This window comes from Petaurus breviceps, unplaced genomic scaffold (genome assembly GCF_028583685.1).
Source record: "Petaurus breviceps papuanus isolate PSGF00001 unplaced genomic scaffold, PetGlider_PUasm1.0 90977, whole genome shotgun sequence".
In the NCBI taxonomy this organism is placed as follows: domain Eukaryota; kingdom Metazoa; phylum Chordata; class Mammalia; order Diprotodontia; family Petauridae; genus Petaurus; species Petaurus breviceps.
This window is the reverse complement of record NW_027187391.1, coordinates 48,331,841-48,348,740: the sequence shown is the minus strand read 5'-3', so window position 1 is coordinate 48,348,740 and position 16,900 is coordinate 48,331,841. Positions and strand designations below refer to the sequence as shown.

The 16,900-nt window shown below is 37.6% G+C and overlaps 1 protein-coding gene across 2 annotated transcripts in view; it reads right to left on the bottom strand.

The window, feature by feature from the left end:
- PREP (prolyl endopeptidase) overlaps positions 1–16,900 on the bottom strand; it is a 292,033-nt gene that overhangs the window by 50,423 nt on the left and 224,710 nt on the right. For both annotated transcript variants that reach the window (XM_069077132.1, XM_069077131.1), the window contains 2 exons: positions 15,905–16,102; positions 4,888–4,991 (listed from right to left, as the gene is read on the bottom strand). In XM_069077132.1, the coding sequence (XP_068933233.1) occupies positions 4,888–4,991; positions 15,905–16,102 (302 nt within the window). The remainder of the gene's footprint in view (positions 1–4,887; positions 4,992–15,904; positions 16,103–16,900) is intronic.

Genomic DNA, 16,900 nt, shown 5'->3' with positions numbered 1-16,900 from the left:
ACTTACACAATGAAAATGATAATTCTGGTAATATTTGGCAACTTGCTGCTGATTAATTCCTAATGATTTTCACATATTCTAAATGTTTCTGATTGGAATACCTATTTCAGCATCTTCACCTTCTAGAGTGATAGCACAACATCAGTTAATACAGGATTTAACAAGGATGCTGACAGGTCAACAGTCCAAGTATTGCATTTCTGCCATAGGCTTTTTTAATGATTATAAAAACAGTTAACACTCGGAGAATGTGTTTTCTGAATGGCAAAGCTGGAACTGGCAATGTGAAAGTATTACCATCACATTTTGTGGTTTTATTAGTGTGGGAATTTCCTCCACCAGCACATACCAGAAACATGTCTCTTAAGTTTTAGAGAGCTGCCTGCGATTCAGAAAATTAAGAGGCTCTGCCATGGTAGAGTGCAAAGTGCTGCCTTGGATCTTGCATAAGCCAGACAATTAGTAAATGTTTGTTGAGTTGAACTGAAAGTCAATGTGGAGAAACTGAAGCCTATGTAAAGAAAATACACCTATCTATGAAATTATACCAATGGGCTTGGGGGTTAAAGAGGGTTTGGAAGACCCAGTCTCAAATTCTAACTCTGGCGCTTACTGACCCTGAGACCAAGGGCAAGCCAAGTAACCTCTCTGAGAACGAGTGCAATAATTTGTTCACTATGGTTATGAACTTACTGTCACTGAGGGTCATGAAAAAAAGGCAAGTACTCTGATAATAATTAAAGGACTCTTCAGAACTAATACTTTTATATAATTATTACTGTTATCATGATTTTGGAGGGGAGACCCAGGTTTTCATTTTGCAGGGAACTCTCTGTGTGGAAATTCCCAACATCCAAGCAGATGACTGATTTCTTTATCATTTATTATTTTAGAGAACTGCCTGGAACATGGAGAGATTACGTGACTTGTCCACAATCATATAGTTAGTTTATGTGTGTCAAAGGTAGGAATTGAATCCAGGTTTTTCTGTAAGTCAAGGAAAACCCTCTACTAATGCTTACTTTTACTCAATTACACAAAAGAGACATTTTCTAAATTTCTGCAGGAATATATTTAAGTGTTAGAGAATAGGCACAAATATTAGCATTCTAGAAAAGTACATTTTAATCCCATGATTTCCAAGATTTCCCTCTTCCATGATGAAGTTTGCTTTCATGTAATCTAAGCATTTGTATCTTAACTTGCTTTAAAGTCATCTCCATCCTACAAAATATGAAGCCAAGGATGATGTAAACTAGGGAAATGGCTCCCTTTCAAGCTTATGGAGAAGGAGAGAGACAGAGAGAGAGAGAGAGATTGTGTGTGTGCGTGAGCATGGGCGCTCAGGAGGGGGAGGGAGGTGGGCAGCCAGTGTGGTATGTGGAGAAGCGTATTTTTCAGCAGCTGAATAATAAATAAAAGCACACCCTTGTCATGCCATAGTATGCCCACATTCTCTTGGTTAAGGTTTTTTTGCCACCTAGATTAACTTTACCACTTTGCTGTTTTGAAGAGTATATATACTACACTGTATAAAGTGAGTCATGAGTGACATGTAACACTTTAAGATAAGGCTCCTACTTCCATGGAGCTTAAATTTTAAGAAATTATATATATTTTTTGGAGTAGGGAATTGTATTCTCAGCACAAAAGCTGTTGCTATAAACTGCTAAGTCTAAAAAAAAAGTCCATTTCCTCAGGATCTCATTTTAAAAATTATAACCCCTGTATAGTTCAGTTTTCCATCTAGAAGTGTAATCAAGGATGGAAAGGCTTTGTGCTGATATAAGTACCTTCTGTATTTTATAGCTTTTAAACAGTTTGTCAGAGCTGAAATGTTGGCAATAACTGGCACCCTCCCCCCCATTCAAAAGGCTGAAGGTCTCTGGAGAAAAGCAGCTCATACAAGGAGCAGACAGATCTCTTATGGGTTTTAATCATTTTGCCTGCCTTTTCACACATTCTAGTTTTCTCTGTCCTCAATTTGTTTTACTTTATCAACAGTAGCTCTAGGTAAACAATGTTGTTATAATGATGTGCCTGACGACCAGGAAGGCCTCCCATTAATCGGTGTCTCTTGGGTATTCACAACGTAATCGGAACTCTATTGTTCACTTTAAAGCAATACCAACATTTCAGAGCTGGGAGGGTGGGAGGGGACAAAATTAGAGCAAAGGAATATTCTTTTCAAACTATAAATATATGAAATATGAAAACACCAATCTTAAGAAGAACCAAGAGTAGTATTAAAGTAACTGAAAGAAAAAAAGGAGCACCTCTTACAAATCACCCCTTTCCCTGGAGTCTCCTGTACTCCCCAGAACATGGCTTTCTATGGCATATTTTTAGAATATTTTCTACTTATTCCTATACCACTCTTTATCTCTTGCTTTTTAAAATGACATTTAATTATTAGCACCACTGTGAAGAAAATCATGAAGATGTAAGAACACTTTCCACTCTCATAGAATGATAGATTTTAATTGGAAGGGCCCTTATAGGCCATCCGGTCCAACTTCTTTTTATAGACAGGGAAGCTGAGGCCTAGGGTAGTTAAATAACTTGTCCATTGTCATAAAGTAAGATAGTGCCGATATTGGAATTTGAACCCATGCCTTCCTGACTTCAAGTTCATTGCTTAGACCATGCTTTATTCCACAGAGACACGGAAGAAAAACTGAAAACTAGATTTTATCCCAAAACATTAAGTTCAAGTCTCATTGGGGGTTGAGTGTTTTCCAAGGTCTGTGTCCACCCTGAATTACCAGAGCTCTAAATTAATAACATGGAAAAGAATACGCTTAAGTCACATTATCTACTATTATATAATCTTCAAACAATTTAAAAATATGTATTCATATTAGATTATATGCAGATGAAGGCTGAAAATTTCCCACATGTAAACTAAAGTTTTCCATCACATTGCCAATATCCACTAAAATTCTAAAACCAATAAATTTTTGCCCAGCAACTTTCGTATATTTACCTATAATTTTCTCTGTTGTGGTAGCACAAAAAAGTTAAAGCTGTTTTAAAAATTCAATGTTAAGCATGATGTCTTTGGGAGATGAGAGAGGGTTAAGGGATTTCCTGAATGACACAGCAAAGTCAGTAATGGAACACTGGATTATTTCTTTCCAAGTCTGATTCTATAACAAGGGTCCATGTTTATAAAACTGATGGATTTGCACTTGGCATAATAAACAATTCCACAGCTTTGAAATTTTACCTATGCCTTTATCATTAAAGATTCATTACTTTCCTAGCTGGTAGCTGGGCTTTTTGTGGCATCTGGGAAGTGTACTACTAGATTCAGATTGAAAAAATAAGTCCCACTGGGGTTGGGAGGTGAGGGCAGAACCTGCTGAAAACAGGAAAACTGGAAGGTAAAACTGTTCTATAATAATGGGCCAGGTAGTTTGCTTTTTCTCTCTGTCACACACATACACACTATAACTCTTACTAAAGGACTGAGATAAATGTATCACTAATGCCTAAGTGGCCGAGCAAAAGTGAATCTTCAGAATCTGGGGCAAAAGTAGAAAAGATTACTCTCCAGAGTTGGAGTTAACAACAGTCAATGTGAAAGAGACAATATAACCTGGACTTAGAAATGAGCCACCCTAAGAGATACTAGTAAATGAGAGAGAGAGAGATATTGCCCATAGTTCATCAATAGTGTTGGGTACCTCCTTGAAACTTCAGCACACTAACCTAGAATGAAATTATTATAAAATATCCAGCAACCTAATTTATTGTGATATAACTCTCATAAACTGGTGAAAGATAAGAAATACTGAAAAAGCAGATATGAGTGGCAAACTACTTGTTAGAATATCTCCAACATTGTCCTGGGCAAAAGATGTTCTGATTCTTATGAGTTATATCAATTTTTGTTTTGGGTTTTTTTTTTAATTTAGTTTAATTTTTTGGCTAGATCTGTGATTTCACTGGTATAGTGAACTCTTAATGAGAAAACTTCTTCAAGCAATAAAGACTGGTATCTGCTCTGAGATTTCTAGTCTTAGTGTTGCCTATGGCACTGGAAGACTTTAAGTGACTTGCCCAGAGTTAACTAGCTTGTTTGTGTTAGGGGAGGAACTTGAACCCAGATCTTCCTGACCTTGAGGGGAGCTTTCTCTCCAGTATTTCATACTTGCTCTCTCTGGACAAGTAACCAAGACATAAATATTCTTAGGGCGGAGAAACTGGTTATCATTAAGCTAAGTAATTCTCATTTGGAGGAGTCATCCCATAAGAAGGGATATTTCTAATAACTCTTTAATTCTCTGAACATCAAACAGACTTGTTACCTGGTTTCCTGAATTAACTTACCTATCTACCTGGTGGGAATGACAGGTACCAGTCTTCTTGCTGGGCATGTCTCCTAGCATAGTAAATTATTATCTGTACATTTTGCTTCTAAAGCAGTCTCTCCCATGAGTTTTGTTAAGTAAGGCTTATCCTCTCAAGGTAGGATTACCCTTGAGTAAATAAGGTTTTTAATCAGACCCCAGACAGGGGCAAAATCCCCATAAGAAAACAGCTTCCAACAGGATTCCAACCTTTGACAATTTTAAGTACAACATGAGGCAGAAGGCTGAACTTCTTTTCAAGCAGATCAATTCATGTGCAATTAATTGTATCTGTCCTTGCAGCTTTGACAAGGAAGGTCCGTGATAATGGAGAGCTTGTGCTTCATGGCAAAAGCAACGCCTATAGGACCAGAACCTTTGCATACACCAGCCCCTCAGCTCCTGACAAAACTGGAATGTTAATGGGAATCATTCCAAAGTCTTCAGTCCTGATTCCATGTTCACCCAACAGTTGTGCTGACTAGTGAGTTAAATAAACAGCTATTTACTGAAGGAGGAACATCTGTGTTACCTGGACAGTTTGGTAATCAGAAGCATCAAATCCTTTCACAGTCACCTCTCGGAAAACTCTGGGCTCTAACTCCTCTCTGGTAAGATCACAGTGATAAATAATACCTGAAACAGAGTTTAAAGTCACAGATGAGTAAAAGGAACTTATTAAAAGAATAATACTGGGGTGAAAAAGGAAAGAGTCATGGACTAAACACATTCTCAGTTGGACATAACAATGTACACATTTTATTTCACTTGTGTTTAATTCCTATTGCTTAATATTTTTCAAGAGACCATAGAAGAAAGTCAGATAAAAAAATAGAAAAATTAAAATATAGTTTAAAATGTATGAATATAACTAGGAAGATAAAAATAGAATTAGGGATACATATGCACATATCTATATCCACATATCTACTTTATATATGCTGTGTGTGTACATATGCATGCAATACACACATGTACATTCATGTATGTGTGCATGTGTGTATATCCAAAGCCAGAAATGTTGGGTTCTGAGAGTTTGAATGCACACTGAAGCAAACTACCTGCTCTCTGTCTTTTTCTTGTTTGGTTTTGTTTCCTCTTTCCCATTGTTCATTCCATCCAATACAATCCTTCTTTATAATCTGACTAATGTCTAATGTGAAAGTTTTTGCAGATCCTATATTTGAATATATGCCACCATGGGGCGGGGGGAGAGGGAGAGGGAAAGAAAATTTGAAACTCAAGGAATTGTGGAATTGAATCTTGTAAACTCAAAGTCAACAAACAAATTAATAAAGACCAAAAAAAGTTGAAAAAAAGAAATTTGGGTTTTGGTCTTAGTCCTTACTCAGCAATTTTACTGGCTGCTGAACCTTGGGCAAGCCTCAAACTTTCCCAAATCTAATAATAACGAGGCCCTGCCTACTTCAAAGGAATATTCACAAAGCATTTTGTACAAGATAAAATGCTATTATTTATTTAAGTATTACAGTGCTTTTCATCAACAGATACCTTTCTACTTATGCAAGTATCTCCATATCTCTTATTTCAGATCAAATGGGTAAAAAAAAAACCCTATTATTCACAGATGTGGAAGGTCATTTAATCCAACAGGGAAACCAATCTAGAGAAGTTAAAGGGCTTGCCCAGGATTACATGTGTAGAGACAGGATTTGAACCTAGGTCCACTAACTCCCAACTCTAGCATCCTTTTCATTTTGCCACAAATTCTGCTGGCTTCAAATCAACCCTTTGGTAGATGAGAGATTATCACCATTTTATAGTTTGGAAAAATCGAGAAACAGAAAAATTCAAATACACAGTCATCTATATAGTCATTGGTCTCCTTCAAGCTAGATATCCAGACATATATACACACATATTCACATACGAGAATTAATAAATCATTCAACCAGCATTTATTAGCACATATTATATGCCAACCACTCTATGTGGGTGGGAATACAAAGACAAAAGCCTGAAATAGCCCTTAGTCTTAAGAAGCTAACATTATAATGGGAAAAGTCTCATCGTAAGTTATGAGATAACAAGTAGCTATTCTAGAAACATCTGGCTTGTTTAAATAATATTAATAATTAAAATTCCATTCCCTGAATCTAATGCACTGTAATTTACTATCCAAGAAGTAAAAATGAACTAAATAAGCCCATCAATTGGGGAATAGCTAAACAAGTTGTAGTATATGAATGTAGTGGAATACTATTGTGTTATAAGAAACGATGAACAGGCAGACTTGAGAAAAACCTGAAAAGACTTATATGAACTGATGCTGAGTGAAGTGAACAGAACCAGGACAACATTGTACACAGTAACAGCCACAGTGTACAATGACTGACTTTGATAGGCTTAGCCATTCTCAGCAATGCATGAACCTAAAACAATTCCAAAGGACTCACAATGGAAAATGCCACTCACATCCAGAGAAAGAACAATGGAGTTTGAATGCAAAGCGAAGCAGACTATTTTCTTCTTTTGTTTTGTTTTTTTCTTTCTCATGGTTCCTGCCATTCATTCTAATTCTTCTATACAACATTACTAATGTGAAAATATGTTTAATAGGAATGTATATGTGGAGACTATATGAGATTGCATGCCATCTCAGAGAGGGGAAAGGAGGGAAGAAAATTTAAAACTTATGTGACTACTGAAAACTAAAAATAAATTAACTTAAAAAAAATCAACTATAAGTAAGACTAGGTCTTTAACGTTTGAAAACAATTATACTGCTGTGGTTTATGAAACAAGACTTAGTAATCCACAGGGTAGCTGGCACAGAAACAGTATCTCCCCACATAAGACTTTTTTAACATATGCTGTCAAGCACATTAAAATCAATTTAGCATTCCCAATACAAATTGTACAGCCAGAAATGAATGATTATGCCCATGGGGCACATTTAGATGGCCGCATTAAGTATTAAAACATGAGTTCTCCTTTCTCTCTTCATGCATGTATGTATACATATATACATGTACATATAAACACAAATAAATACATACATGTCTATGTTAACAAGTTAAAAAAGCCCCAGCCCCTTGTCTGGCAGATGGGGATGAGTAAAAAACTCAGGCTCCACACAAACAAGCCTGAACAATTCACTGCAGTCTTTAAAATAAAAACAAAACAAAATTGGTAAAAAGATAAGTTAAGGAATGAAAATGTACCTTTCAGGATATAATTTGAAAGGATAAAAGAGATATATAGAGATTCTATTAATTTTATGTCAATTTTTCACTTACCATCATTACATTAGAATAGTTGGCCCACTATTGAGATGCTGAATTTATGTTTAATAAATTATCTTAAACTGTTCTTAGATTGTTAGTTTGAATACATATTTGCATAAATTTCTTTAGAAATTTTAAATTTGTCTTTTAAAACTTTTAAAGTTCTCTTTAAAAAGACTAAAATTCAAGGATCCTGACTCCCAGGCTATGTTCTTCCCTATGACTTCCCAAAAAAGGTATCCTTCCTCTTTCTTTCCTCCACTGTCTCTCTTCATCCTCAGGCCCTCCAAGATCCATGGGGCTGCTGATGAAGAAGACCTGCCAATGAGGGCATTCTTCTTCTACTCCTATGACTGAAACTTGAGCAAGCCTCAAACTTTCTGAATCTGTTTTCTCATTTATAAGATGAGAAATCTAATAACTAGGTAAGAAAGCAACATGGTGGCCCTCGTGACTCGAATGAGCTGAGAATCACCAACTAGCACCCTTGAAGATAGAAGACAACAAGGTCTAACAATGTGCTTTGCTACTGCAACCTAGGATCCTAGGTCATGTGGGCCATACCATCTTACCTACCATTATCACACCTTCCAGACCTCTTATACACTGCTGATGTGTGTACCCTAAATATCCCTGGCTCTTCTAATCTTACCCAATGAAATCCCTTTAGGATTTTACTGCAGCTAAAGTCTCTTACATGTGTTGTTTCTACCAATTATATAAATTCCTTCAGGGTAAGAGTTGTCTAGCCTTTTCTGAATACTTCCCCCGGTGTATAATACACTTTTTGGCACATAGTATCTAGCTGCCTAAGCTGTTTTCATTTTTGTATGTTTTCCTAACAAAAGGCAACAAATGTAACATAAAATAAATTCTGCTGTTTAGGCAGAGTGTTGGAAAATAGAGCCACTTCAAATAGGAAAATAGAGCCACTTCAAATAAATCAAATATTTTCATTAACAGGATAGTTAGCACATATCATAGGTTAGCTACTTTTCATTAGCAGAATGCTAGTTTTTGATCTCTATTCTTTTGTAGAGTAGTTGGAGAACATAACTTTGAATAGGATAGGGAGAATATCCCTCAGACATTTTCTTCCAGGCATCTCATTAAGAGATTTAACTGTACTGACAAGTCTCTTTTAAAAAACAGAAATAACCCCTGAAAGGGTTAAGTCTATCAGTCATGGGCATTTTAGCATGAATTACTTTCCTGATTGCTTATTCAGTTTGTTTTTAGTTGTTTCTGACTTTTCATGACTCCAATTGGGGTTTCCTGGAAAAGATAATGGAGTGGTTTGCCACTTCCTTCCCAGCTCATTTGAGGAAACTGAGGCAAATAAGGTTAATTGATTTGCCCAGGGTCACCCAGCTAGCAAGTGTCTGAGGCCAGATTTGAACTCATGAAGAAGAATCTTCCTGACTCTAAGCCCAGCACCTATCCACTGCACCATCTAGCCAGTCTAAATCAACAAGACCCTGAAAAGAAAGGGTTATTAGGGTAGAGTAAGAGAAAAATATTTTGACAAGGCACATTTAGGTCATCTGAGAAGGCAAAGTGGGGAAGTTTGTATAAGAAGATAATAAGGGTTCAATACATTCTGGATGGAGGAGTACTACCAGGTGATTTGTTTCTATACTGTCAACATTTTAAAGGGAATCCAGCATAGTTTCCTTTTCAATGTGCAACCAGAATCTTCTTTCCTTAAAAGAGAAAGAAATACCAAGCTGAGAAGTCCTATTAATTTATCTAAAAAATGTCTCTGCACATGGACAGCTACTATGCCTCAGTCAAATTGTGGTGTTCTATCCATCCTTCCTGGAACATGCCTCATCCTTCAGTCCCTGGAGCCCCTTTCTCCCACTGGTGAGTTCTTCCCAGAACCTCAATTTTGAGTACAGGCCTTAAGCCAATTATCCTTCATTTTTCTTTCTGCTCTGCTTCTGACTCCCTGGACTTCCTTCACCACTCCTCCGCAGGCTTAACTTCATCCCCATTCTTTTGCAGCTTTTTAAGTGTTGTCTTCAGTTAAAATGTAACTCCTTAACATCGGGGACTGTCTTTCTTTTTAACAGAGTACCTGGCACATAGCAAGCCTTAATAATGTTTAATGCCTTGTTGACAAATATGTACTGAGTTGAAAGTCAATGTTCTATAGGTGCTAAAGATGTAAAGATAACAGAAGTAGGAGCAAGAATGTCCTAGTGTTTGTTCTGTCTTGACCACTAACTTGCTATGTGACCTTGGGTCATGTTGCTGTTTTTCGGTGTGTTACTTTGATAAAAATAAGACAAATTATACATATATTCCTTATTCCTCTCCAGTCTGTACTAGAGACTTCCTTTATCATGTTCCAGAGACTTCCATCATCCTGAAGATGACTAGCCCTGAAATTCACATGTTAAAAATATGCTTTGGTCCTATAGTCTCTTCCTGGTTCTCCCCAAACTTCCATGTAAGGGGAGTGACCAGGTCAGTCATATTTCATTCTTCTCAAGTATACACTTTGGATTTTTATTTTTTCTATCACGACATATCCAGGTTATCTTCATTCCACTCTTCCTCCCCCATCATGTGCTGTCTTCCCCCATCAGAACAAGCCTGCACATTTGGCTCGCTGGTGGTATGTTGTGGAGGCCTGTTTCACATCCTCTACGTTTTTGAGGGCCACCCGAAATCCTTTCAAGGGCTGTAAGCAGAGTGCAGGCCAAAAGTGTCCTTTGGGCTGAATGTTGTATAGGCCTGCATTAGAATATAAACTACTGAAAGGACAGGAACGATTTTTCTTTCTTTTATTTAGGTACTTAATGAATGCTTGTTGACTAACTGACTAACATAATGAAAATAAAGACAACAACAATATAGCACCAACTAGGCCCTGATGATTTATTTGCAGTGCACAACGAGGCAATCTAGTGTTTGTGTACTAGCTTGGAAACGTGGGTTTTACTATCAACTTTGCTGCTATTAGCTGTGCAACTCTAGGCCAGGTACCTTGTCTCTTTGGTCCTTAGTCTTCTCATCTGTAAAAGGAGAGAGGTTGGACTTCAAGGGCCTTGGCAGTTCCAAACATCCAAAAGATATAAACTTCTTGAAGGCAGGGTAGTTTAGTTTGTCTCTGTATTTCAAGGTACTTGAGCTAGGCTTTGAACAGCAGCAATGCTTTCAGAAGTAATTTCTTCAGAAATGTTTGTTTAATTAATAGTGTCCCTAAGCTCTGCCACAACAAATCAGAACTGAAACACGCCTGCCAGTAGTTCCCCAAAATTCTTAATAAGAAGTGGGGCCTGTGGAAGGTGTTCTGTGGAAGAAGGGGCCTTCCTTACAACTCTGGGCATCCAGTATGGAGTCCTCCAGGCTGAGGACTTCCAGGGCTTTATACCAGAAAGCTTTCTAAATCAGTTTCATCAACATTTATAGAACCTGATAATTGTTACTTCTATTTGGTGTATTTTAGTTAAATGTTGTTATATTTGGATCCTGAGGTGAAAGTTTGTAATTTAAAACCTTTTTTTTCCCCTCCCCAGTTTAAGACATCAGATTGTGCTAGGTAGGGAAAAAGATGAGAAGGAAAGGAAGGTCAAATAAAAGGAGAGATGCACAGGCTTTAGGAAGTGTTGTATCATCAACTAACTTCAGACCTAAAGAAACCAGAAACTAAGTTCCTGTTTTCAATCTTTACAGCTAGAGTCATGAAAAATTCTTCACTGCCTGGCACCGAACCTTTCATTTTACATTAGTACAATGAGCCCTTTCTTCAAGAGGTAATGATGAGTGTGTTCCTGAAATAACTGGTCACATGGTGTCATTTCATGGAGGCTCATAGGCCTTTTGGGACTCTGACTTCTATTAAGAGCAGATGAGTCATGCTCAGTCTATGCTTTGCATTGTCCTTTCCACAACTTATCTTGTAAAGACAGGCAAGTATTCGGGTACAGCTTTGCATTTTAAAAGCTAGTAAAACAATTCCTGGTGCTAACAGCTTTTTATTTCAAGTGATGAAGTCTATTCTCTACTAGGTAGCTTCCCTCATTTAATAGCAGATAGTGAGGCTCACAAATGGGCTTACAGCTGCAGGTATATGTACCTTTCTAGAAAGGAAATTACTCTGGGCTTTTCTAGTGTGCAATCAGTCCCCCCCAGATCATTCTTGTCATTTCAATAACCTTGGACATTTTACAAAATTTCAAAAACCTTCCACAAGACTGAAGATTCCAACTGGACTGCTTATTCTAACTAGCAGAAAGAAAACACAGTCACAGAAAACAGAGCAGCCTGGGCATCAGTCATTTGATTAAATCTCATATTGCACTGAAGACTAGCTCTATATCTACTTACCTTTCCCCCAAGATTTTATTTAATTTTCCAGAAACTAAAGTATTACAATAAAACTGACATGCTAGGAAGACTTGGCCTCCTTAGGATATAATTCGATAACATCTGATAACCTCCTGCTGCCCAGAACCAGCAGAGAGAGGTACTTTTCCAAATCAGGTAAAATTATCCATCTTAAATAAAATTTAACAGGAACAAAAGCACATATCAAAAGAATGGGTTAATTACATGCTTTTTCTTAGAAACATTAATCTCATTCCAGGTTGTGGTTTATTTTTTAAAAAATTATCCAACAGTGTTTTTCAGTCCGCATATATGCATGTGTTTGTGTCTCAGATCTTAGAGTTATGAAGACTTCAGTTCAATCCTGCCTGATGTATGCTAGCTGTGTGACTAGGGGCAATCTTCTTAACAACCCAGTCAAATCTCTTAAGACTCTAAGTTATTACAAGTTGGCAGAATGTAGGCATCATAGACCTAACAAATGAAGGGGCCTCAGAAGCCCAAGTGAGACCCAGGAAGGTAAGTGGCTTGCTTGCCTAACATTGCAGAGCTATCGGCATCAGAAGTGGAATTTGAACCCTGCTTTCCCAGGGGTGTCTGGTGGCTCTCTCAGGGAATCACTACACTTTGCTCACTTTCCCATTTTCCCATACACATACCATCCATCACAAGCCAGTTTTCCCTTGCTCTTATCTTACGAAAGGTCTTGTCTATGTTAGTTTATTTATCTTTCAAAAATCTCCAAGGAAAAACTGTTTGATTGGATCAACTTGCTCCAGTTAAAACTCAGTTACTGATGTACATCAATGGAGGAAACTTCCAACTGGGAGTTTCCAACATTGATGAAATCCCAGACCTAGGCACACATACACACGGGATCATAAAATCATGATACAGAGCCAACAGGTCTTTTGACTACATATTAAGTGCTCATGTGTATAAACACACATACACACACACACTTATTATTTCATAGCATATCTGTCCATTAAAATCTCAGTACAGATCTAGAAAAGTTTTTCTATCTCCGAAGAAACAGGAGCTTAAAATGAAAGGTTAACAAATGCACAATCATTAACCTTTTATGTTTTCCTTCATTCTGAGTTTCTAATTCTTTTTTATCTAGAGACAATCATTTAAAAAATGCAAGTATACAACATGACTAATGTGGAAGTATGTTTAATATGATCATACATGTAATGCCGCTATCAGATTGCATGCCATCTTCAGAAGGGGGAAGTTGACGGAGGGGGATAAAATTTAGAACTAAAAATCTTATAAAAGTGAATGTTAAAAACTAAAAATAAATACATTTTTTTACTTTCTTTTCCCTCCAGAATGTATTTATTTTTAGTTTTCAACATTCATTTCCACAAGATTTTGAGTTACAAATTTTCTCCCCATCTCTCTCCTACCCCCCACCCCAAGATTACAAGCATACTGAATACTCTTTCCCCCAGTCTGCCCTCTCTTATATCCCCCCTTCTTCCCTTCCCCTTTACTTTCTTATAGGTCAAGATAGATTTCTATACACCATTGCCTATATATCTTATTCCTGGTTGCATGTAAAAACAATTTTTAAACATTTGTTTTTAAAACTTTTGAGTTCCAGATTCTCTTCCTTCTTCCCTCCTCACCCACTCCCACAAGGAAAATAAGCAATTCAATATAGGTTATACATGTGTAGTTATGCAAAACATTTCCATAGTAGTCATATTGTGGAAGACTGACTAAATTCCCCTCCATCCTATCCCACCCCCCATTTATTCTATTTTCTCCTTTGACCCTGATCCTTTTCAAACGTTTCTCTTGACTACCTTCTCCCCCAATCTGACCTCCCATCTATCATCACCCGCTCTTATCCCCTTACCCCCTACTTTCCTGTAGTGTAAGATACCCAATTGAGCCAAGTCCAATGAGAGTAAGTTTACCTCTCTGCTCTTCCCCTCCATTGTTACAGCTTTCTCTTGCCTCTTTTATGTGAGATAATTTACTCTATTCTATCTATTTCTCCTTCTCCCAATATATTCATCTCTCACATTTTAATTTTATTTTTTAGATATCATTCCTTCATACTCAACTCACTCATATTCCCACCAACTATCTTAATACTGAGAAAAGTCTCATGAGTTACAAATATCATTTTTCCACATAGGAATGTAAACAGTTCAACTTTAATAAGTTCCTTATGATTTCTCTTTCCCGTTTACCTTTTTATGCTTTTCTTGCTTCTTGTATTTGAAAGTCAAATTTTCTGTTTAGCTCTAGTCTTTTCATCAAGAATATTTGAAAGGCCTCCATTTCATTGAATGCCCATATTTTCCGCTGAAGTATTATACTCAGTTTTGCTGGGTAGGTGATTTTTGTTTTTACCCCTAGCTCCTTTGACCTCCAGAATATCATATTCCAAGTCCTTCAATCCCTTAATGTAGAAACTGCTAGATTTTCTGGTACCCTGATTGTGTTTCCACAATATTCAAACTGTTTCTTCCTGACTGCTTGCAATATTATCTCTTTGACCTGGGAATTCTGGAATTTGGCTATAATATTCCTAAGAGTTTTCCTTTTGTGATCTTTTTCAAGAGATGATCGGTGAACTCTTTCAATTTCTATTTTACCCTCTGGTTCTAGAATATCAGTGCAATTTTCCTTGATACTTTTTCTTGAAAGATAATGTCTAGACTCTTTTTTTGATCATGGCTTTTAGGTAGTCCAATAATTTTAAAATTATGTCTCCTGGATCTATTTTCCAGGTCAGTGGTTTTTCCAATGAGATATTTCACAATGCCTTCTATTTTTTCATTTTTTGGGATCTGTTTTATAATATCTTGATTTCTCATAAAGTCATTAGCTTCCTTTTGTTCCAATCTAATTTTGAAGGAATTATTTTCTTCAGTGAGCTTTTGAACTTCCTTTTCTATGTGGCCAATTCTGCTCTTTAAGGCATTCTTCTCACTGGCTTTTTGGGCTTCTTTTGTCACCTGAGTTAGTCTATTTTTTAATCTTCAGTACTTTTTTGGGTCTCCTTTAGCAAGCTGTTGACTTGTTTTTCATTATTTTCTTGCATCACTCTCAATTCTCTTCCCAATTTTTCCTCTACTTCTCTTACCTGATTTTCAAAATTCTTCTTGAGCAGGTCCTCCATGGCCTGCGACCAGTTCATATTTTTCTTGGAGGCTTTTGATGTAGGAGTTTTGACTTTATTGTCTTCTTCTGGTTCTATGTTTTGATGGTCTTTGTCACCAAAGAACAATTCCATAGTCTGATTTCTCTTCCTCTGTTTGCTCATTTTCCCAGCCAATCACCTGTCCTTTGAGCTCTTTGTCATGGTAGAACTCTGCTTCCAGAGTGGACAGTGCTATGTCCCAAATTCCTGGGGTTTTGCACAGCTGTTGTCAGAACTTCTAGGCACCTGCCTCAGAACTGTGAGGAGGACGCCCTCACCACAGCCACTATGAGCTCTGCCACACCAGTGCTCCTCACCCAGGACAGCCATCCAAGATTGCCACCCAGATCCAAGCAAGGCAAGACAAGAGAATCCTGCCTCAGCACCAGCAAAGAGATCCCTACAATTGCCCTCCAGTCAGCTGCTTGGTCCCCCCACCAACTGTGGGCCTGGAGCTCTGGAAGCAGCCACCACCACAGCTGCCACCATCTCTGCCGCCCTGGGGACAACATTCTTCTCTCACCTAGGTCCAACAGAGTTTCCCCAAAGACCTTTTACTTTCTCTTTGGCATTTATGGGTTGAGAAGTCTGGAAATCACCATAGTTGCCAGTAATTCAGTCCCCTGAGGTCTGCTCCTACCGGTCTGTGACAGTGTGGCCCATGAAGGACTGCACTCCACTCCCCAATAAATTTTTTAAAATGTAAGTATACATCACTGAATTCCAATTTCCTCTATTAAGAGAGACCCAAATAGTTCCTCAGTAAATGTACAGGGGCAAAACAAACTCTTACTCACCTGGAGATAAGAAGGAAGTAAACTGATAGAAGATTTCAGTGTCTTTCTTTTGGCCACTATATCCCACAATGCTGCCGACCTCTAGTGGAAATGTCTTGAGGAGTGAACCAGTGGCAAGATCATGCAGTTGTAGGGTGTTTTTTACATCATGGAGGTAGGACAACACCAAAAAGTTGGACCTGACACAAGCTACCCATTCTAAAAAGATGAAAATGAGAAAGAAATTCCAATAAAATTGGAAAAGGCTAAGAGCAATAAAAGCCATAATTATTTAGTATGTAATTTTATTCTTTTTCACTAGTTCTCAGTTTCCTTCCTTTTTAAAAAAAAATTTTTTTTTGAGAAAAGGCAAGGCAATTGGGGTTAAATGACTTGCCCAAGATCACACAGTCAGTAATTGTGTCAAGTGTCTGAGGCTGGATTTGAACTCAGGTCATGACTCCAGGCCAGTGCTCTATTCACTATGCCACCTAACTGCCAATCTCAGCCTTATTTCTTTAAAAATCAATGTCATGGTTAACAAACCAAAAGGAAATTTAAAGAGAAATGAGTTCAAACTCAAATATTTTGGACCCATGGGCCATTTCTGCATGGCAAAATATCCTAGGGACCAGGATACTTAGAGTGAAAACTGAAATCTTAAGATGGGGTTTTCTGGCCTCTAGATACTGACATTCTAGCTGAAGAGACAAGAATAGCATACATGTAACAACTGGAAAGCAGCATAGATAACCAAGGAGAGAAATTCATGGCAAAAGTAGGAGTGGAAAAGTGAGAGATCCCTGGGAACTGTAATAGAGAAAAGCTTCATGAAGAGAAACATCTTGCTTTTCAAAGGGCCTTGAAAGGTGATAAAGTTCTTGGTAGGGAGAAAGGAAAAGGACATCTCAAGTGATGGCTAGGAAAGTAGAAAAGCATGAACAAAGTCCCAGAGAAAGAAATCAGTATGGTGTGAGAATGGGAAGAGGCAACAGTTAGGAGCTAGCAGGGAATAGT